The 21,889-nt window shown below is 50.6% G+C and overlaps 8 protein-coding genes across 8 annotated transcripts; 4 read left to right on the forward strand and 4 right to left on the reverse strand.

The window, feature by feature from the left end:
* Positions 1–56: 56 nt before the first annotated feature.
* PV09_08219 (uncharacterized protein) lies at positions 57–871 on the reverse strand (the record flags this gene model as incomplete). Its single annotated transcript, XM_016362082.1, has 2 exons — positions 57–208; positions 325–871. 2 exons carry the CDS (start codon positions 869–871, stop codon positions 57–59), a joined length of 699 nt encoding a protein of 232 aa, XP_016210047.1.
* Positions 872–1,322: 451 nt separating this feature from the next.
* PV09_08220 (uncharacterized protein) lies at positions 1,323–3,791 on the reverse strand. Its single transcript, XM_016362083.1, has 3 exons — positions 3,068–3,791; positions 2,408–3,021; positions 1,323–2,358 (listed from the first exon to the last, which is right to left on the reverse strand). Exons 1-3 carry the CDS (start codon positions 3,310–3,312, stop codon positions 1,430–1,432), a joined length of 1,788 nt encoding a protein of 595 aa, XP_016210048.1. The 5' UTR covers positions 3,313–3,791; the 3' UTR covers positions 1,323–1,429.
* A 6-nt stretch (positions 3,792–3,797) lies between these two features.
* PV09_08221 (uncharacterized protein) lies at positions 3,798–6,201 on the reverse strand. Its single transcript, XM_016362084.1, has one exon. It carries the CDS (start codon positions 5,946–5,948, stop codon positions 4,350–4,352), a length of 1,599 nt encoding a protein of 532 aa, XP_016210049.1. The 5' UTR covers positions 5,949–6,201; the 3' UTR covers positions 3,798–4,349.
* On the forward strand, positions 6,088–7,521 carry PV09_08222 (uncharacterized protein). Its single transcript, XM_016362085.1, has one exon. It carries the CDS (start codon positions 6,145–6,147, stop codon positions 6,526–6,528), a length of 384 nt encoding a protein of 127 aa, XP_016210050.1. The 5' UTR covers positions 6,088–6,144; the 3' UTR covers positions 6,529–7,521.
* A 710-nt stretch (positions 7,522–8,231) lies between these two features.
* On the reverse strand, positions 8,232–10,546 carry PV09_08223 (uncharacterized protein). Its single transcript, XM_016362086.1, has 4 exons — positions 10,175–10,546; positions 9,835–10,113; positions 9,296–9,777; positions 8,232–9,240 (listed from the first exon to the last, which is right to left on the reverse strand). Exons 2-4 carry the CDS (start codon positions 10,039–10,041, stop codon positions 8,877–8,879), a joined length of 1,053 nt encoding a protein of 350 aa, XP_016210051.1. The 5' UTR covers positions 10,042–10,113; positions 10,175–10,546; the 3' UTR covers positions 8,232–8,876.
* A 3,375-nt stretch (positions 10,547–13,921) lies between these two features.
* Positions 13,922–15,351, forward strand: PV09_08224 (uncharacterized protein). Its single transcript, XM_016362087.1, has 3 exons — positions 13,922–14,273; positions 14,334–14,366; positions 14,426–15,351. Exons 1-3 carry the CDS (start codon positions 13,967–13,969, stop codon positions 15,031–15,033), a joined length of 948 nt encoding a protein of 315 aa, XP_016210052.1. The 5' UTR covers positions 13,922–13,966; the 3' UTR covers positions 15,034–15,351.
* A 1,060-nt stretch (positions 15,352–16,411) lies between these two features.
* PV09_08225 (uncharacterized protein) lies at positions 16,412–18,406 on the forward strand. The gene is made up of 3 exons (XM_016362088.1): positions 16,412–17,214; positions 17,270–17,350; positions 17,409–18,406. Exons 1-3 carry the CDS (start codon positions 16,918–16,920, stop codon positions 18,225–18,227), a joined length of 1,197 nt encoding a protein of 398 aa, XP_016210053.1. The 5' UTR covers positions 16,412–16,917; the 3' UTR covers positions 18,228–18,406.
* A 665-nt stretch (positions 18,407–19,071) lies between these two features.
* On the forward strand, positions 19,072–20,214 carry PV09_08226 (uncharacterized protein; the record flags this gene model as incomplete). Its single annotated transcript, XM_016362089.1, has 1 exon — positions 19,072–20,214. The coding sequence occupies one exon, from the start codon at positions 19,072–19,074 to the stop codon at positions 20,212–20,214; it is 1,143 nt and encodes a 380-aa protein (XP_016210054.1).
* Between the last annotated feature and the right edge of the window lie 1,675 nt (positions 20,215–21,889).

Raw genomic sequence — 21,889 nt, forward strand, 5'->3', positions numbered from 1 at the left:
CGTAAAGTAGTCCATATTTTCTAAAAAGTCAAATCGACCAGCCACAGTTTCCTTCCTCATAATGTTCCATTTAATACGAGTATAAAATGCGGAGCCGGCGTTTCATCCTCAGGTGTATTACTACATCTTTGAGAGTAGAAGTGTAGTCTTGGATTAATTGACGGCTGAGTGAAGTGAGTTCCCCCCATACTATCCAGGTCAGCACAGCCTATGTCGTGATTAGCTTAAATCTAGATTTCGACGTTTTCGTTCGCATATTGCACGTATTCAAGCTGCGGTTGGACAGTATATATTGTCTCAGCTCCATTGGCCGCTGGAGCCTACCTCCGAGGTATCCACGCCAAAGCTCTGAGCTTTTTACAAGGTTGACAGAAAGCAGCGCGTTTATCCATTCGCCAGATCTTTCACGATCACCAGCTATGCTCAGATCATTCCACCACTGCATTTCGATGCCGTGCAGGTTTGGGAACACTTGCCCCAAGCTTTCGACATCCGTAAGTACGTCCTTTAGCACTGGACTAATGGCCTCTTCAACGCTGTCAAGCTTCCATCCTTCAGCTCTCATACCATCTAGTTCAACGATGGCTATCAGCGTTCTCGTACGTCGGGCTACGGTTGGAGGAATTGAGTTAAGTATGTCGAATCGTCGGTCCTTCCCATACGCAATAACAACCAATCCATTCTTGATCAACATCTCGCTATATTCTGCGTGGATTTGCTTGCTAGTGAGAAGCAGAGCGGTGCTATCGTGGCTTGTGACTAGTTTTCTTGGATACATATTTGAAAAGATGAGAACTGGATCGTCGTCACGGGCTGCAAACGCGTAGACGAAGTCTCGAAGCTCCCTTGGAAGATCCAGAAATCCAGTCATGGCTGATATTGATCGCAATTGAAGTTATCTCGTGGCCACGTAAGGTAAAGAGGGTGCACACCTTGATATAATATTAGAATGCTCATTCACCTAAAGCGGAAATTTATCATGATGTACTTACAACGCCGTTTATTAATCAGATCATGATTAGTACGATATGAAAAAAAAAAACAACCTGTACCAGAAGTTCATGACACCCGCGATTAAATGTAATCAACTATACTTTTTCATGAGGAAATATGCGTTACACATTCTCGATGCCATCCTCGTCACATGAAAACACCTTGATGGCACCTGCAGCACCTTGATGGCACCTGCAGCACCTTGATGGATAAGATTGTAGAGCTTGAATTAGTTGATTGGCTGGTCATGACGGACCAATAACCGGCTCCATGCTAGAGAAACAGGAATGCAGTGAAAGCGCGACAAACAACTGAACGTGGCCGAAAAGTGAAGAAACTTTTTCTCTTTAATAAACTAATATCTGACTTGTCACCGAGCCCGTCTCCAGTATTGAGGTCCTGAAGGTTCACCACAACATGGTGTCCCTTCTGTCGCCTAAAACAAGACACCCTTCATCTGCTGACGATCGATCTTAACATTCTTGATTAAGAACACGCAAACGACGGCAATCGACATGATTGAAGTTCCTGCAATCAACATGCGTCTTTGAGCAGCCCCATAACTCTGCATAATTGCTTCACGGCAAGGATCATCCATTGGATAGCTCAATTGAACCGTCAAGTCGTTGTAGATAGTTTCCCAGTCGGCAGAGCAAGATTCCGGTAGTAGTTTTTGCAGTTGAACCGGTAGCGTGTTTGTCCAAATGGCACCTGAGATAGAATTGCCAATTGCCCCGCCAATGTAACCGAAGAGACCTAAGATGGCCAAAACTGCTGCAATATCTCCGTGTTCCGCCACGGACATGACTGAAACTTGCATGCACAGAATCATGGTCGAACCGGAGAAAGCCAGGAAGATCTGGCACATGATAATATAGCCTATGTTTGTATGAGGTCGTCGGAAGTAGATGAGAAGTCCAACACCGAGCATGTAGAGCGGAACCGCACTTAGAAGCAGCCACTTGAACCTTCCTGTCCGCATCATGAGGAATCCAACAAAGATAAGCCACAACCCAGCGATGATATCGAATATGCCGGTTACCCAGCCTGCCTGTGTAATTGTGAGATTATTGACGACCTGCAAGTAGGAGGAGAAGTAAGAGCCCCAGCAATAGTACGCGATTTGATAAGTGGAATCCAAGATACAAGTGCCAAGAATGGTTCGCGATATCAGCAATCGGTACGGGATGAATGGCTTGGAGGCAAAGAATCTCTCGTGGATGACGAATGTCAGCAACAACAGGAAACCAATGACCAACATTGATATCGTAGACGCTCGTTTCCAACTCTCAGCGGTGTAGTCAGCGAGCGAAAACGGTAGCAAGAAGATGACAAGCCCCGCTGCGAGGAGGAAAACGCCGATCCCTTCTTTTGTCAGAGCGATATATCAAAGTGCAAGGTGTCTGTTTCTTACCATCGAACTCGATGACATAGTGCCAAACGCTTTCCACAAGGGTTCTTCCACTTTTTTCTTTGACAAGCAATCCGTTCTTCTTAGCCTTGCGCTCGTTTCGCAAGAGGAGCAAAAAAAGCGGGGTTGCAACGAATGGTAGAATGATGGAAAAGCAGCCAAATGCCCAGCGCCACGAAATATTCTCGTAGAAGCCTTCAGCAGCCTTCGGGCCTGCAAGAGCAGTGATGATGTAAGGCGACGAGGTAAAGGCGAAGGCCAGACCACGATGCCTGAGCTTCGAAGAATCCGCAGTCATTACGTCTATGCTGAAAATCATCCCGGTGAACCCAATGGAATAGAATACCTGCGCAGCACAGAAAGTTTGTACGTTGGACGTGGTGGCCATGAGGATTAAGCCCATGGTCGCGAGACTAGCCATGGCGAAAAACCCTTGGGCACGACCCCATAAGTCAAGAATCTTGGCCAATGGTAGGTATGTCGCAGCCGACATGACATTGGAGACGATGTAGATGACGGGGATCAGGGAGTGCGATTCAAAGCCGCTAAGAACGTATGCTGTCAAGTTTGCGGTGATGGAAGCCTGGAATGCGTTGACGAAGTACAGCAAAAAAAACCTAACGATTCAGCAGTCTGACATTTGAGGCGGAGCCAACTACTCACGAGACGTATGCAACGACGAGCTCCGGACGGGTCCAAGTCAGGGTAATGGCCTCGACTTTCTTAACACCTCCTTGCGCCCCTGGGTCAGGGGAGCGGCCGTCCAACTGCTCATGAGCGAGGTTGCTATCCTTTGCAGGCTCAACGTTGGGCTGAGGAAGCTTGGACTCGCCGGTTTCAAGCACGGCTTCATGCCCAAGGCCAGCTGGACTCTGGGGTTTCAAAGGATTGCGCAACGGAAAAGGCATGATGGGGATGACGAGGAGGAATGTAAGGGACGATGCAAAAGCGTTTCTGACGCTGCTTCAGCGAGCCACCTGCGAGGGCATCTCGGATCTATAATTGCTCACAGGAGCTAGAAAATCTCTGCTGGTCCAGAGGACTGTAGCTGTCACCCGAGCTCGCTGGCATCACGTAGCCAAGACGCCGGGTTCTCTTTCGCAAGGTCGAAGAAGGCGGCACCCAAGCCTTAGCATGGGCGGCAAGCCGTCTGGACAGAGCATGTGTGCGGTTTTTGAAGACAAAATGTCAGATGAGAAAGCTTCCAAAGCGACTTGGCACGCGGCATGGCGCAGAGAACGAGGCGGGCTAGACCTGAGCATCTTATCAGATTGATATGATATGATTGATCAAACGCGGCCCGCTCCAGTCGCTCCTTCCAAGAAAAAGGCGCCTGAGGGTGGGCCCGCGACCGGAGCGCGCCTTGGCACGGCCGATATCGGACGGGCTTGCTCCAAGCGAAATCAAGCCACGTGAAGAGAATCGACGAAGCGGCAGCAGGGTCGCACCTCCTCTGCGCACTCGCGTGGCGCTTTGCGACCTGCCGTGGAAGCCCGCCAGCGCGCTTGTCACGGCTGGGCATGACCCGCGCCAAGTCTTCGGTGGTTTCTTGCGCTGTACTTGTGGCAGGCTGGCCCAATCGCGTTGATCCGCTGGCGGGGCTTCGGGCCTGGTCTGGACGCTGGACGCGGTGACACGATGACCCGCGAGCAGTTTTGGAAGCGATAGCCCAACAGCGCCCACGAGGCAATCTAGCCGTGAAGCCTTCTCCTTTGACGCTTCCGCTGCGGATTGGGTTGTACTGGGGAGACCTTGGAACAGGCCGATCCAGCACCAAGCTCTTGAACAAATTGCTTCAAACCTTCAGCCCAAACATAGGGGCAATGAACCCAGGCAGATGTGGCGAAGATGGTCGAATTCGACGGGATACTTGGCAGAAATATAAAGTTCATTGTGGACTGCAGCTCTTCAGTCTGTACACATGTGTTGAATATTGAAACGTCGTCTATGACGTGCAAAAGTCCCATATCTGTCTACTCATCTTGACGCTGGGTATATCTACATATCTCATAAATATGTCTGCAAAATAGATCGTAGTGGGCATGAAAATCAAAAATCCCAGACACGCGCTGGCGTTAAAGTCGCGATCCAGAGAGCCAAGGCGTCCGTAAACGATGTTGAGAAAGCGCGGTACAAGTGCCCAGCCGCAGAGTTTGACCCAAGGACCGTGGACCAAGTAGAGCGAGTAGGACAGTCGGCCAAGGTATTGTGGAACGGGCATGTTGAGCAAATGTTGGAGAGGCTCCCAATTTGTCGTTGCAAGGATGAGGAGTAGAGCGCCGAGGAACTGGTACATGTTGAAGAGATAGCTGGACGGAATTTTCCCAATGTCGCGGAGCAGGTGCCAACCCCATCCTGGATCAGAGTCGTAAAGGTGCAATGATGGCACGGAGATGAGATACATCATAACAACCATCACGACCATCCACCAATGTGACGACATTCGGAGGTGAGACCTGTGCTTCTCCGTCGCGTCACAGCCCAACTCCATCGACAGTCTGTTTGCGACGTTGATTTCGGCCACAAACGTTCCACCAAGAAAGAGAACGACCTCCCAGGCTCGAGGCTCCCACTGTATCGCCCAGGCCATGATCAAGACGATCAGAGAGAGACGAAGGATCAACCTTCTCACCCTGGCCAGGGCAATAACCGACATGAAGACGACGATTGAGGAGCGATATTCGACCGAAATGGTCCACGCGTCGCTATCAATATCGACAGGCCCGTAGCGTTCCCATGTGAAGGAGTGGAATAAGTGCCTCCAAGTTTGAAGCCAAATAGACATTTGATCCCACGCATTCTCCCCGCGTTTTGGAAATGGGCCTGGAAGATGTCCCATGGACTCTGCGTAGCCGTCGTGCTGTGTCCTCGAGTATTCGTATATTCCACACCAGACTAAGAAGCCAGTGATGGCGAAGGACACGCCAACAGGAAAGAACAGTCGCATCCACCTCCTAAATATCGCCGAAGGCATTGAGCCGAGCGCCTTGTCGATCTGCCCACGACGAATAAGCTCGATGAAGCGGTGAGAAAGAACATAGCCACTGATCATGAAGAAGATCGCGACCATGTTCGGGCCGTTGTAAAACGCTTTGACAATGGGTAGGTTCAGCCACGTTGCAAGCGGTCCTCCGTTGGGGCTATCCCAATCCCATATGTATCCCTTATCGAGCTCGTAGAATTCGCCGAAGAAGTGGTATAGGGCGACAATCAGACAGGAGACTCCGCGTAGTCCGTCGAGAGCGCCATTCGCGCCACCTCTGCTCTTCTCATGCTCGCCATCACTACCAGAGAGGAAACTCGGTCTTAGCACTTGACGGATCCGCTTCCAGGACAGATAGTGGATCAAGGCTGCCCAGATCGACAGGAAAAGTTGTGCGAGCAAGATACTGACAGGCAATGAGGCCTGGCTGTGATGAAAGCCAGCTTGGGCTTCACGGTCGCGTGCCCATTCTGAAATCTCGTTTTCGCTTGAAGAGCTCACACGCTGCTCGTGGATAACAGCGTCATCGTCGTTGTAGAGACGCGCGTTCTCGCCTGACATGGCTCCACGCGTCCAACCAAGCGGTCAATCCGCTTACGGGAGCAAGCGCCAGGAGCGCCGGGATGAACGCGCACAGCGGGAAAGGCAGAACTAGAAAAAGAACGAAGACTGCTAAATCTTCGCAGCAAATGAGCGACGCTATTAAGAGAAGGACATTGTGGTGAACGGTTGCGTAAAAAAAGGATTGCAACTTGAAATGGATATTAAGGGGAGGCAGTCAGGTGCAGCCTTTACTTCAGCTTTGGCGAAGTTGACACGGCACAAAATAGCTGATGCCCCACATCCGCTTTTGATTAAATACGATACTCAAGGCTACGTGATAGGCGCAGTGACAGGTGTGGCGAACACACAGGATAGCCCAGACGGGCTGGCAATTGGATGGCAAGAGGGATTTGACAGGACGTCAGGACTCGGGGGGTTAGCGAGCACGCGACTCGCACTTCGACATCCCCTTTGTGGCGCTTGCCAGACCTCAGTCGGGTTAGGAATTCAGGATTGGGGGCTGAACAGCCAAGCGACGTCGAAGGAGCACGCAGAGCGAATGCTCGTTGCTGTTGAACGGGCTTTGCTTCCCACATAACTGAATGTTGACGACGAACTCCTCTCGTCCACATCGTCTGGAGGCCAAACCCATCGACCGTCACGCCGGAGTGATTTCCATGCGACCGCAAGTCGCCGTTCTCTGCGCTGCCCTGCTTTTTATCTCTTTGCGGAAATGAAGCCAAGGCGCTGCCCTCACGCCTGCGCTTACTAGCGCCACTTCATATTGCGGCTGTCGTCGTGCCTTTGTTACGATCCGTTTGATCCGTCATTCGCACTCCGTGTGCGCAGAACCATGACAACCATGGAGCCCGAGGACCAGCCCACAGCACCTCGTTGACGACTGCGTTTTGGCAATGTAGAAAGGCCGCGGCCGAGCCGGTCGACAAGCAGCGAGCCCACCGGCTACGAGCGCGGCTTCAAGAGTAAAACAGGCGGGAGCAACTGCCGCCGTCAGACGATGGGGATAGCGTCAACGGTCGCCCCTATACTGCACCCCCTTTCCAGCCCCTCACTCATAGTCAGGAAATACGATACAGTTCCACCGAGTCTTTTTACATTCTTCTGCATTCAGTCTCCTGTGTTGTCAACCACAGTCAACCCGCGAAAACGCATTGCTTCAGAACCCCACTCCAGATTCTCCACAATCACTCCTTTTTTAACCTGAGCTAGGTTACACAGCAGCTTCTCTCAACGCGCTCGGAGTCGAAGTCCGCATAGGGGAGAGAGGCCTTTAGGACCCACGAGCAGGTTCTGGTAGAACAGAGTGTGCTGTTGTTGGCTGTGACGATCTGCTTGTACGCAAATGGCTTCTGCACGGCACCGTAAGACTCCAAGGGTACCTCTCGCAACATGACGGATAGCAGCTCTGGCGGACGGGTGCCAGAACGCTTCTCTGTGACTTCGGTAACTCAATTGTCATCGATGCATGCGCTCGCGTCTTGAGGTCAGTTCATCACACAGGCCGGACGGGGTGGATTTGACATGGAGCGTTTTTGAAGTGAAAGGATTCAGTGTATTTTCTTTTTTTTTTTTTTTTTGGATTCGCAACCAGAACTGCGTTGGCAAGCCTGGCTAAACAGAGGAAAAAAAAAATATTCCAAAGCTTTTACGTCCAACTCTCCTGCTGAGTTAGTAAACCATCCCCACTGCTGCTGCGACCTGTTGGGTTTTCACCTAGCCAATGCATCTGAGAAATCACAAAAGCCAATGGCTCGATTGTCTGCAGGAGATTAATGATTGAGTCGAATGCATCCATTGTTGTCGGACAAGTTTTACGCATTCTCTTGTGTGTGCTCCTGCCATCTAGCTTTGCGAGTCTTTTCTTTGTCAGCCGTACTTGGGTTGTGATCATGTCTACGGAGCACTCATAACCAGACTCTATCATTCAGATCGACATTTTCCCCTATTAACAAGTCTGACACGTGATCCTTGTTGTCTCTGAAACTTTTTTTTTCATCTTCGATCTTTAACTCTCCTCGTATGTTTCATGCCCTTAGTGCCAGGAGTAATATGCATTAAATGCAGTGGAAGGGAGAGGGAGGGGGGGACAACAAAGCGACAGCTACGACGAGACAATCAATTTCAGGACCACAGTCGAAGGATTCTGTCACGGGCCTAGCTAGATGCAAGGGTTAAGATCTTTACTTGCTGCCATCCGTACATGATAGACGTGGAGACCGAGGACAAGCAATAAGCGAGCATCGGGCACGCAACGTGTATATTGTAGAATTCGTATTGGGTATCACATTTATGTCAATCTAGTACATTGTCTACTACCTTTCCAGTCTTTGGGTTGCGGTTCGCCTCGACCAAGCCCTTGCATGTGGGGAGCCCTATCGCGAAGCCCTACTAACGCATGGCTTCAGGCGCTTCTCATGGGTATCCAAACTGGTTAGCGAACATGGTCGCCTTGTCCGAGGGCCTGTCATGTTTTCCATGCAAGCTGTGCACCAGCCTTGTTGACGGCTTCAAGATTCCGTCTCTTTTTGCGCACCAGTGCTTGATTTCTGTTTCCTTTCCTTTTATTTGGCCTTGACAAAAATCCGGTCAAGTGAGACTTCCTTGCTCTCGCACGCATACCTAGCCCTCTTTTGTGAAGAACAATGGAGATTCTTCGTCGTTCATTCCGGATCTATCGATCGTGTGTTATACAATCATCATTTGTCCATTCGCTCGAGAGAGAGCGCAATGATAACGTCATGGTGCTGTGATTGGATCCCAGACATAACAATGACATGCCGATGCCTGCATCGATGTGGGCTGTTGTGTACGTTGTGTAGTTGATGGTTTGGATAGAATAAGGCGGAGCTAGCATCCCATTCAACGCGAGCCCAGAGTTGCCAATGGCCAGTCATTGCGCAATGGTGGGTGAAGCTCCGGGTCTAGTCATACCAGACTCTCTTCCGATTCTGCTATGACGCTGGGTAGACGGCCAACGCGGCCCTCAGGATGTTTCTCGTCTCGAACGCCAATTTCTTGTACCGACCGCCTTGACCTTTTTGAAAAATCGTCCATGCGGTGAGTTTCCGCGGCGTTGCTGCCTCCGCTCCGTGTCCCATACGAACTTGTTTTGAGGAAGAAGAAAAACTTCTTGGACAAAGGCCGCAAACAGGGAACTGAGGCACAAATAATCGCCAAGTCACACTCGATGCAGGTCCATATCCAAACAGAGTATCCCCACCATGTGATGTCGAAGGTAGTGATTGCTTTGTCCATCACGATAGTTCGGACAATCGAAGCTATCGAGGCTCTGCTCGTCCTGTTAGCAATCCATCGTTTTGTATTGCACATAGGGGCACACGAACACTAGTCCCAGGCTGAGTAGGACGTACAAGACGACCTTCTCGCGCGTTGCAATTTTGACCTGCCAGACGATTCGAAGGGGCATGAGACAGACGACAAAATCAGTAAAAATGTTTATGAGTACACAGGCCAGAAGCCTCGCGTCGTCGTTCATTGGACAGCCCTTGTAGGTCCTCTGAAGCCAGAAGTTCTGCACCGGAATGCACTCGAAGATCGTAGTAATCATGGACCCAATAAACCAGCTAGTCACCACAACAATCGCGGCGTACACTGAGAGCCTAAACTTTCCTGGTCGTGAAAAGCGAAGGTATGAAACCAACAGTGCGACCTTGGTGAGGAACATGTTGCAGATGTACATCAATTGGATGATCCAACTGAGCAGTTCGCTGGGCGAGTACCATTCTGGCTTCTGGTCCCATACATGAATACCCCACCCATATGAAGTGCACATGAATGATGCAACTGCGAGCGCAAGGGCTGGAAGCTGTGACGCATTGTCAATGGTTGCTTTGAGTGAGATAGATGGTACATTTAAACATACCAGACATATCAAAATTAGCCAGTCGTCCACGCCGAACGATCTTAACAGCCAGCCTCTCACGTATATTCTGAGGGCGACCACAATATACGCCAAGACGCAAAAAAGTATGGAAATCACGTTAAGCGCTGGGCCGGCGGTGACGGGATTGACGGAGTTTCGCGGAGGCCATTTGGCCTGAACATCGGCCGGAGGAACCTCCCGCACCATTGTGGTGACACGGAGAGAGCAGGGCGAAGACAGATGATGGCGACAACGACGATAATAGAGGTTCTCGAGAAACTAGACCGAGGGCTTTAGAAACCCTCCATGTGGCACATGAACTGCTGCAGAGATCACGAACCGCGAGATTGGGTTCTAGGATCGACTTTTATCGGGCCCTGGAAGATAGCCATCTGCTACTTGTGCACTGGTATAACGCGACCCGTTTTGCGTACGCGACCAATATAGACATCGTTTGCATGCAGTCAGAACGCCACCCGGAAAGATAGCATCATGGACTTCCATGAATCGTTTGCGAACTATGTTAGGTGTGCTGTGAAGGATTTGGCATAGGGGTGGCTGTAGAATATCGACTTCATTGGCAAACACGCTGGCACCCATGCAAAGTCAAATTCTCTCCTGAAACGTTTGATGGGCCAACACTGGAATCCTGTGAAATTGGCCGTCCTTGCAAGTCTGCCGCTTTCCGAATCAAGGGAAGGTTACGGAGCACAGCTACACTACTGCAGCAGAAGTGCGCGCAGAAAACTTGGGTGGAGAATCTCGTGGCGTTGTGGTGATGTAGACACCGGAGCCAGATGAGCGATCCTGAATGCGGCCCACTAAACTAGCGCGTACGTTACGCCATCGCCCCAGCGAGAGCCGTTGCTGGAGAAAAGCATAGCAAAGTGAGAGAGCCCGATACGTGTGGTGTGCGCGGAGAGCAGCAGCAGCAACAGCTGACAGATGCAGACGAGTAGAGAGGCGTCGAACACAATCCACATGTGGTTTCTGCGGTATAGAGAGAAGACCTTCGATGGCGAATCGCTGTCGACATAGCCTGACACAGAACTGCGGGACCTTACTCAATTCAAAAGCTCGGGACAGAGTTGGCCCCAAGCACGATCGCGTTATGCCGGGCACGCTTACCATGAATCCCTTGACCATAGGTTGGTCAACGAACAAAGCGGGCTCTCACAATTCCTCGGTGTTTTGCACGGCATTGCGTAGACTATCTTTCTTTCGCACGGGTATAAGCCAAACGACACGACAGATCCGTTGGCATGGATCGCCGGACTCTTATGGTCTCCCAAGAAATTGGGTACTAGGTGCTCAGGATCGCGGTTGTTTATAAGTGGAGTATAGCACCACTTACAACGCTGTGCCGTCTTGTCCGCTGCTTTGGACATGTTCCATCTGTGCCGACGAATTTCTAGAACGCCACCTCTGCTTGAGCGCCCCTAAACTAAAAGCGGGTCAAAATTTTGTGCGCTCGATTTTGCTCAACTGGACTACCAAAGCCCCTGCAGCAAATGCTGCTTGCACACGATCAAGAAGACCAGATCCACGGAGTTCCAAGATTCGTTAATCCAATCAATTGTCCCCATGCGTCTTGGAATCGTGAATGAAGATGTCGGATAGATCGGAATAGCATCGTTTCCCCAATGTAGGCCTCAGGGCCTGAATTTTATCGACAACTGAATCGCTAGCGGCCTGTCCGATCGCCAATCTATATGCCACAACTGAAGCATCGTCCTATGGGACCGATCTTCCGTGAACATACATACCTCCGAGCGTGCTAGTACAAGTACAGTATGCATGGCGCAGCGGCAACTTCCTTGGTGTGCCCATTGGAAGCTTTCTGGCTAGAAACCCAAGCCAACGCATGAAGAAGATGAGAACTTCGTCCGAAATCTTTGCTCATCTGATCCCCACAGACTTGGCGACGTCGTTCCTATGCAATCTTTCGTGCCCAGATTTTCACCCGTCCCTAGCCACCTATGATCTTCCCTCGCGCTACTCCAACCTCGCGTCGTCTTCCTTTTGAGGACAAGTTTGAATGGTGATCATGTTATTTTATTCATAGAATCCGTGTCGCAACTAATTGGGCCCAAACGGAGCAGCGAGCTTACATACTTTAGCGCTCACTTTGACGCGGTTGGACTGTACCGCTCGCCTGTTTGCTCAAACTGCTCATTTATCAGGCTAAACTGCCACAGTAGCTGAGAGATACAAGTCAACTATGAAGCTTCTTGCTTTGGTCAGGAGAAATGAATGAAAGTCCACGACAATAGCCCAATCCATTGGCATTCAGAGAACGTTGTTGCTCCCCATTTGCCTGTTTATTAATGGCCTGTTCTATGGATCTGCTGTCAGCCTCTTCGAGGATAGCCAAAATAAAAAAGATGCACCTCTGCTCAGTGAGTCGTCTTAGGTTAACCTGGCGAAAGTATCCGTCATCTGCTTGAATATTGCTTTCAAAGCAACGCAAGCCATGAAGTCCTCGGCATTCTTTGTGCTTTGTGTCCGTTCATCTGAGACTATCAAGACCGTACTTGCTATGCCACCCAAATGCAGTTGTGGGATATCTGTCCTGGTAGTCGATGGCGTACAAAGACGTAGAACAAGACAGAATTTCAATTCCTGCTTTTATAGTGTTTCGATCATTAGACATGTATCTCCGCAAGCAGTCTCTCAACTTGTCCACCTTGTGTAAGAGGGCCAATGTCATTGTAAAGGGATTAATACGCTTTACCTCTGAATTTTTGGAGCTTTTCCGTGCAATTTCTCCGTTCCAGTATAACCTAGGCGAATACATTTCATCGTCGCTTTGGGCTGGTTCCAACACAAGTGCGCCACTTCCTTCCTTGACTAACCTCCTGCAACTAGTGTGACTTATTCTAGCATCCGTTTGCGCCAAATACTCTACAAGGACGTGCTAAGTTAGACATATTGCTAGAAGAGACGAACTTGTTGCGCTAAACGTGCCCCGGCGCAAGAGATTCCGCCATAGAAGTATCAACTCCGCCTTGTCTATGCTTCCTCGTAATTCTCTTACCAGGAGCTTATCTTCCAAGGTCCAAGTCGAGAAAATCAAATTTGGGGGTGTAAGGATCGTAAAAGCATGGACTAGCACATTGGGCAAAACATATATTCTTCTGAAGCTTCATGTCCGTTTTTGGACTTCATCTGCGAACATCTGAAGCAGTCGTACGCAACCTAGCCCCTATGCGTAATACTCTGTGGACTGTACTGTCCAGAAAGAGAAAGTCTACTCTCAATCACAGGACCAACCACTCGAACTAAGGTTTATGGATTTAAAATTCAATCTCATTTCGCTTTATAGTCCCTACAATAGGCTAATTCGTCTCCATTCAGACTCGTGATGTATTTTTGGAGGCTACAATAGACATCTTCAGTGATCAAAGTTGCTTTCGATTCTTGATGAAGGGCCTCGGGAAATTTCACGGCGAATTAATAGGCACAATCTCCTATCAATCATAGCAATCTCGTCACAACAGCAATTCCATAAGGTAAGAGAATTGAGATGGGGTAATCGAAGCTACTTTTATATGCTGCTCCAAGGCTTGCCATGCCTCACAATATATTCGAAATTTCATTATGATAATGTTCGTTGCTATTTCCCGCCGTGCAATCAATCGTCCCGACGCTGCCTTATATAATACCTTCACTACACTATCGCACGATAATATCAGAGGCAGCAATCTTAGGCAGATCATTTAATTAATACAGCATGATCGGTTCAAGAATTTGCACATTATGTAACTTAAGCTGAATTCAATCAGTCAAAGGCAAGTCGTCAGTTAAAAACCTAGCGGAGGTATTCATCTCGAATCACGATGAGACAACTGGGATCATTTAATGTGAGCAGCATCTGAAACCAGTCTTTTTAAGCCCACTTTGGAGATACCAATTGACAGAAGTTCTTCGGATAACCCTCGTCAGGCGGTGCCTGTCCTTGTCTTATAATCTCCGCGAACTTATCCGCTCGGCGATCAAACCCCGCAGCAGTTATGTCGCATAGCCGATACCGCGACTGATTGTCGAACTTGAACTACACGTACTTTATTACTCTAGAACCTTTGACTATTGAACAAATGAATGCTAGGTCTGCATTCGACCTTGCTATACCATGCTGTCACGCGTAAGAGTACCGATTCATCATCGTCGTGCGGGTGTCCTTGTTGCTCGACGAGGGTTCCAGTCTCGAACGCGCTTCTTCAAGCCACCAACTGCAGCCGCCTTAGCGCACGAGGAAGGCGAAAATGTTGTGTTGGGCGCTCTTGGAAAGACAACGTCGGGGAAAAGGCTGAAAATCAGGACGTATCCTACGTTTGAGCGTCTTGAAGACGAGAGATTGTATCGAAAGCAGCACCTCGCTGCAGCATTTAGAATATTCGCCGAGAGGGGTTTCGACGAAGGTGTCGCTGGGCACATAAGTGCGAGAACCCCCCAATGGTTCGGTGTTGATTGGATGAACTAACAACAAAAAAACGAAGGTGTCAGAGACCCTATTCTCACAGATCATTTCTGTAAGTCAAGTATGATATGCTCCTTTCGATTTTCCACGCTGATGAGTTTTTTCTTGGAGGGCTGAATCCACTTTCTATGCACTTCTCGCAGATTTGCGTCTCAGACTTGATCCTGGCAGATGAGAATGGCAACATCGTAGAAGGCAACCAGCCGATCAACGCGGCGGCATTCGCAATCCACTCAGAGGTACACAAAGCCCGGCCGGACACGAACGCGGCGTGCCACGCCCACTCCGTGGCAGGCAAAGCGTTTTCCGCATTCGGACGCCATCTGGACATGATTACGCAGGACTCTCTGCGCTTCTACAAGTCGCATGGCGTGTATGACCAGTTTGGAGGAGCGGTGCTCGATCGCGAAGAAGGCAAGCGTATAGCAACTGCTCTTGGAGACGGTAAAGCCGTGATCTTGCAAAATCACGGCTTATTGACGGTAGGGCAAAGCTTGGATGAGGCTGCGTTCTGGTTTATGAGTTTGGATCGAACTTGTCAGGCACAACTTTTGGTCGACGCGGCCGCTGCGGGGAGCGGGAACAAACCCAAAATCATCCAAGATGAAGAGGCGGCTTTTACGTATCAACAGGTAGGGACGCCGGCTAAAGGATGGCTTGCGTTTCAGTCATACTATGATGAGATTCTTGCAAAGACGGGCGGAGACTTTTTGAGGTAGAGTTGCGGTAGCTGTAGTCTCAACAAAAGAACGCTACTTGCAACCGTAACGATAGGACTAAGCGGCCGAGACCATCATCAAGTAGTAACGGTGATTTGCAACGACTTGAACGCTTTGTCTTCCACCGACTCAACCCATTGGCTTGGCTGATCAGAACCTGTCCTAATGAAACTCAAATGCAGTCCCCAGTTCTAGGATATTTCTATGCTCAATCTTCCGATAGGTCAGCAGAGATTGTGTTTGAACAGAAGTTTTCTTTTCAAGAAAAAAGGAAAAGGGGAGATGGGAAAGGGGAAAGGGGGATACGGGGAATAAGCCAGAGTCTCATATCGGATCGGGTTAAGCAATGGAAGCAGGCCAAGGGGTTCAGACACAGGAGACATGCTCTACGAATAATACGAGCCGTACGTCATGCAAATGGATGGAAAAAGAAAGAAGAAGTGCAGGCAAAATTTCGCAGAGGCTCGACCGAACCTCTTTTCAAACAAACGAGAAGTTCATGGTCGATATCGCAAATTGCATGCGTCCTTAGCAGGCTCGCATAGTCCGTATTATTGTCTGTTAGCAGTCTCGACGCAGGGACTCGACAATCCTTTCCAGGCCGGCTTCTGATCGTAACTTGTGGCCAGGTACGTGCTGGAATCGAAACTTCGGCAATCCTGAAGATCTTTCATGAAGCAAGCGTCATGCTCGTTCCGGCAGGTACCACAGGCTCTCTGCGCGCATAAGTCTGACTGTGATGTGCCAAGAGCAAAGGTGTAACGGCTGTGATGCTGGACACAAGTTCTTTCTCCCGATGGGGGTTGTGGGCAGGCTCAGAAAAAGGCTTGCCTGTCCGCTACGGTCCTTACACACAGCCAGTATTTCCAACGCATCGAAAGCAAAATGCTGCTTGCTTAGTGTCTGTCATGACGGTGGAGCAAGTATCGCTACCTGTTCACGAGGATAGAACGGCGGGTATGGGGCAACGTGGAAAAAGTGGCTGGATCACATTGGCTGAGGCACGTGATCGGCGGAAAAGCGCCGGGATTAGGGTTGGGGCTAGGTCTGAGGCTGGGGTGGCGCTGCACAGCCGCGCGCTCGGATCAGCGCTGTGGGATCGCACAAGGAACACGTGGGCTGAAGCGTGGAAGTTACCAAGAATAGTCCGTCCTTTTTGCCTCCCAATAGTCAACCAGTGCAACCGTGTCAGTGCCAACCCGTATGGTCATGTAGCAGGAGCAGTGCTTGCACCCTAACAGTGATCAAAAACCGCCGTGGCAGGAGAAGAGAGTCCACTTCGGTGAAACGCGTGCGGTTTCTTTTGCTCCCTCGGTCGACCTATCATCCGGCGAGTTCGGGGGCTGGTCTGCAACATGCTGGCCATTCAGCCGCCAGCCAAGCAAACGCAGGAGATTCGAGCTGGGCATGTCAGCTGGACTCTGAAAATATTGAGTAACATCGCAGAGATGCCAGTGTTTGACGTCTCCTGACCAAGCTCCAGACATGGTCGCAATGCATGATTCCAGATCTGATCACGGCCTTGGCCTCGTCGCAGACTTGGGGACAGATCGGCTAATGGCAGAGAGAGCTGCATTTGGCATCCGTCCTTCTATTCTGTTCTGCGCCCCACTTGCAGGAGCTCGAGGTCATGATACTTTGTATCTCACCTGCCGACGGTCACTTTTTAAAAGTCCCACCAACGCTCGCTTTCTTGTCACCCAAAGACTCCCATCTTACAGTCACTCGCTTGCTATCGAGTTTAGGGCAATATATTTGTTCGAGTCCCCGGCACAACCTGAGCTCGCTCTGTCGTTACTTCGATACCCCGCCCTGCAGTCGTTCTAATTACCATAATCATTACTGCCTTTTGCTATTGCGACCCACGAGAAGAACGAGCCAGATATGCGTACGGTCAAGTCTGCTGTGCTCTTCTTGTCGGCTCTCTCGCCGGCGGTTCTTGCTCAGACCTTCTCGAGCTGCAAAGATGATTTGCCTTCATGCCCTGTCGACCCCGCCCAGAAAAACCCAGTCCTAGATGCGAACTTTGGTTCTGGCGGTACCCCACCGGCAGGGTGGAAGCAATCGGCGTGCAAAGGGAAGGCGACATATGATTCCAACGGTGTTAGCCTCACCGTTGCTGAGTCAGGTGACTGCCCAGCTTTGGAGACGGAAGACTACTTCTTCTTTGGCATGGTTGAGGTATGCATTACGGCCTGTGAAGTCACGCCAGGCATCAACTAATGGCATTCCACAGGTGAAAATGAAAGCAGCACCGGGCGCCGGAATCGTCTCCTCAATTGTCATGGAGAGCGATGCCCTCGACGAGATTGATTGGGTACGTGAAAAGGGTACTTCATGCGCTTTGAAAGCATTCAGGCTGACAGAGCAACCAGGAATTCATCGGCGGAGAAAATTACCGCGTCCAATCGAATTATTTCGGCAAGGGTGATACTTCCTCGTACGACCGTATGGTGTACATTCCAGTCAGTGATCCACAGAACCAGGCTCATACGTATGCTGTCAACTGGACCTCGTCGGCCATCACGTGGTTTGTCGATGGAGCGGCTGTGCGTACTCTTCTCTACGCCGATGCCCAAGGTGGCACGCGTTTCCCCCAAACCCCGATGAAACTAAAGGTTGGAATCTGGGCTGGCGGCGACCCCACAAATAATGCCCCAGGAACTGTTGCATGGGCCATGGGCGGCCAGCCGGGCACCACCAATTATGCTGACGGCCCGTTCTCCATGTACGTCGAGAGCGTCAAAATCGTCAACTACAGCCCAGCAGATTCCTACACGTATGGAGACAACTCAGGAACCTGGCAGTCAATCAAGGTTCAGGGCGGTTCGACTGGCGGTATTGTCTCCCCTGACCAGATTGCTGCCGAGCAGAGCACTGTGTCCAGCGCGGCTATCACAGTGTCAACGGGTTCCGCTCCACCAGTTCAGCCATTGGCCACGGTGACGGCAAATAGCACAACCAGTTCCACCTTAGTGACCAGCGTACAGTCAAGCTCAACCAGCGTTGAAACTGCTTCGGCTACCGCACAGTCTGGTTCACCCAGTGTTGCGTCTACAAGTACAACCAGCAGCGTCAGTGCATCTCATTCGTCAGGCCCGGTGCAAGCCACCGGCGCGGCGTCATCGGCCCGCATCGCAGGCGGAGTTTCTGCCTCAGCCTTGCTGGGATTCCTGATGGCTGTATTTGCGTAAATGGCCCAAGTTGCATGTTGGTCTTTCGTCACACATTGCATGAGGAATGTGGAGTTGGGACTGTTGGGTTTTTTAAAGCATTTTTGTTTAATGACTTATATGTGATACCTCGAGTGTACAATACAGGAACAAGCTTTGTCGAGAGAAGAGAACGAATGAAGAATTCAAAATCTGTGCGATCCATGCGTGCCACGAAAGAAGGGGACGGTTGTAGTGACGCGGGAAGACGTCGTCGCGAACGTGTGGAAAAAACGTGATTACTGTCGATGCATGGAGAATGGACAAAAGGATTGAAGAAGCCGCTAGGCACAGCGCAAATCGTGCCATGGACAAGAACGACGGGAGCGGCATCAACAAGAACGATCACAGTTCTTCGGCAAGCCGTAGCGGAAACGCAGCGCTGAGACTGTGGCTGGGGAAGCGTTGGTCATCGGATCCGAGGCAGTTCCGCGTCGACCAGTCAGGGCCTCGAATCAGCGTTTGGCCGCGGCGTGCTCCGTCTGAGAACAACTTTAGAAACGGCAAGCGCTAGGCCGCAAAGGGAACTATCAGACCACATATCTTCCCATCGTACCAGCGTCTCCCCGAACAGGCCCGCCCCGACGTCTTGGGAGAATGGCAAGGTTCCGCCCTTAAGGACAGGAAATTCCCATATGCTCTCACTATATCCTCGTCATACTCTGACCACCAGAGCTCCCCCTGAAAACACATTCCAAGCCATATCAAGTGCAATATGGACGCGCTATACAATTTCCCAGAGCTCGCGAATACGTCGTCATTCTATGACCACCAAGAGACACAATCAGCAAGCAACGATCAATTCTGTGATTTTATCACTGCCAACATGCCGAATAGCATGGTGTCATCGTCTGGCAAAGCTGCATCCGCAGCGCAGAACCAAGGCTTTCCTCCAGTCGACAGCATCCTCTATTCGCCACTCGATGATTGGACACACATATCAGACTACTCGGGCACAGACTCGTACGGTCTCCAAAATCTGTTCGACGAGAGTCCACTGATGTCCACACTGGAGAGGCAAAAGACTTCAGATTCAAAGGCAACGTCGACGCCATCGGCAACACCAAGCGCTCTAAGCGGCTCGCCATCACGCGCCCACACAGAAATCGGTGGATGGGAACCCGCCCCGGAGCCTAAGCGGACCCGACCATCAAAGAGCGACTCAAAATCTGCATGTTGGACGAGTCCCCTCTGCCCAGCATACGGCAAGCCTGGACCACACCCGGACCCATCGACGTGCGGAGGCGGCTGCGGCCCAAACATCTTTGATGACCAGTCGATGGACCAGTGGTTCGAAAGTCTGGGCAAGACCGGCTCCACGGACGGTGCCGGCCTTTTGGAAACTCAGATCACCGGCTTCACGACCACGTCTCCAGAACCGGTAGAGCTCGCTCTGTCAGAAGAGGCAAAGAGCAAGATCACTACGCCGGTCAAAGAAGAAGAAGAAGAGGAAGAGACCGGACCGCGAGTATCGCTGAAGCGAAAGCAGAAGAAGGGATCGGCCAAGCGTGCATCATCGGAAGAATCTACAACTTCACCAGATCCAGCGCCGGCGACGAAACCGGCTCCTGCAAAGCCCAGCAGAAGACAGCCACACAACGAAATCGAAAAGAAGTATCGTGAATCCATCAACACACATCTGGAAGCACTCAAGAACTCGTTACCGGCCTTTCAGCAGCCCAAGAACCAATGCCTGCAAGGCAAGGGCGACATCGAGGATCTTGCGGCTGCGCCAAAGCCATCTAAGAGTATCATCCTGGCCAGTGCCGTCGCGCACATCAAGAAGATTGAAAAAGAGAAGAGACAGATTGAACAGGAGCGGAACCTGCTCAAGCAGCAGGTCAAGGCTCTTCAGGCCTTGGTTAAATGCGACGACTGCTCGCTGATGCAATACGTGATCAGACTTAACGGGCTAACATTGAACAATGGCCCGAGTAATGGGTGTGCTGGCATGCCTCCAAGGATATGATCGTCTGTTCACGACGATGGAACAAATAAAGGTCGAGTGTTAATAATGAGATGTCGAATCATTCTGGCCATACTTACGTACCGGCCTTTCTTACGGCTCTGTCAGGCTGAAAGGAACTGTGCATATTTGGCGTTTTTTTGGCATGTATAATCATATCTAGCGCTCCACGTGGGCGCCTCTGTGACGGGATTCAGCTTGGTTTTGGAAGGCGGTTCCCCCGCTGGTTAAGGATTAGATCACTGCTCGGAACGAGACAGAAGCGCGTCACTCTACTTCAGAAGAGAAGTTTAGCGAATTCTGCAGCAAATGTTATATGGAAATGGCAAACTGTAACGGTCTTCCAATGCAATGATCATGAGAGCCACAAAAGCGCTGAGCAAGACGGAAGGACGACGCGCTGAAGAGGTGGCGCGAATTCGTGCTTGGAGTTTGCACGCTGAGCATAGAAATGGAATGCGAGATCCCACGTCCTGTAAACCACTGCATGAGGCGTAGAGTGCTCTGCCCTCATTCTGGGTGCTCTTGGTAGATGTTGCATGCTTCAACAAAGCATCGGGATCTAATGATTTGTTAGGAGATGTACTCCGTATAGATTGCGACACTCTACCAGTCCTCGCATATCATTAGAGTTTGGAAGTCTTGCTTGAAGCACTTTTATTGTCACGTGATGTAAGGTTCAACTTACATTTGATCATGAACGCGGAGTGCAGCAGAGTACAGCAGAGTGCGGGATGCGGGGGATTATATGACAGTAGCATGGTATTATAAAGCAAGACCGCCCAACGCGCGGATGAAAGAAGACGTAAAAATATTGGGTGATACAAGGCAAACCCTAGAGTAAAAGACGAGCTGACCAGCTGCTGCAGCGGAGCTGAGATGGCGATGAGAGACTGCAAGGCTTGCGTTACATACAGTACAGGAACCTTGCGCATCGCAAACAGGATACGACGACGCATTGCATGGTCATCTGGTTGCCTTGCTACGTCTTTGTGATATGAAAGGTTGACCACCGAGTGCTATTCCGAGCTAGCTGAGATCAAGCGCTCTCTAGTCGGCAAAGCTTCACCAAATCAAGCCTGGACTAAGACGAGCACCTGGCTCAGCAAAGGGGTTCTTGAGCCAGTCTGGGCATAGCTTATCCGGGGAGCCTCATGCGCCGAGTCTCTACAAGACACTTTGGACCCGCCATTCCACAAGTCTGTCCGGATCATTCGCCTCCCAACGAGATTCTGCTGCTTCCAGGCAGACAGTCTCCATGGTCATGTCAACATCCAGTAAAGAGCAGGGGCTGGTACAAACGGGGAATCCAAATGTCGCGCCGCGAAAAACATCGGCTGAAGTGGTCAAGCATTCCAACTCTTCTAGACCTCCCCCACGACAGTAGGCGGGTCTGCCCAGACGCCCGGAGCGGCCGTTTAGTGTGCTTTGCAACAGGCTTCTTCGCGACCTAAACCCTGCAAGGTTGCTTCGCTATGCCTTGTTCAGCGATTCACAATCTTTAGCATCGATTGACCAGTGGAGTTTGTGCGATAACGACATTTAAGGCTGGGATTCGTGATTACCATTCAGACTTTCTGATCGAAGATGCAACGACGAGTCGGTTGCTTAATCTACGACCATGTATAAATACCCCATGCCATTGTGCAGCGCATCCATGCTCGCTCACCATAGACGT

Source organism: Verruconis gallopava, assembly GCF_000836295.1.
Source record: "Verruconis gallopava strain CBS 43764 unplaced genomic scaffold supercont1.38, whole genome shotgun sequence".
Lineage (NCBI taxonomy): Eukaryota > Fungi > Ascomycota > Dothideomycetes > Venturiales > Sympoventuriaceae > Verruconis > Verruconis gallopava.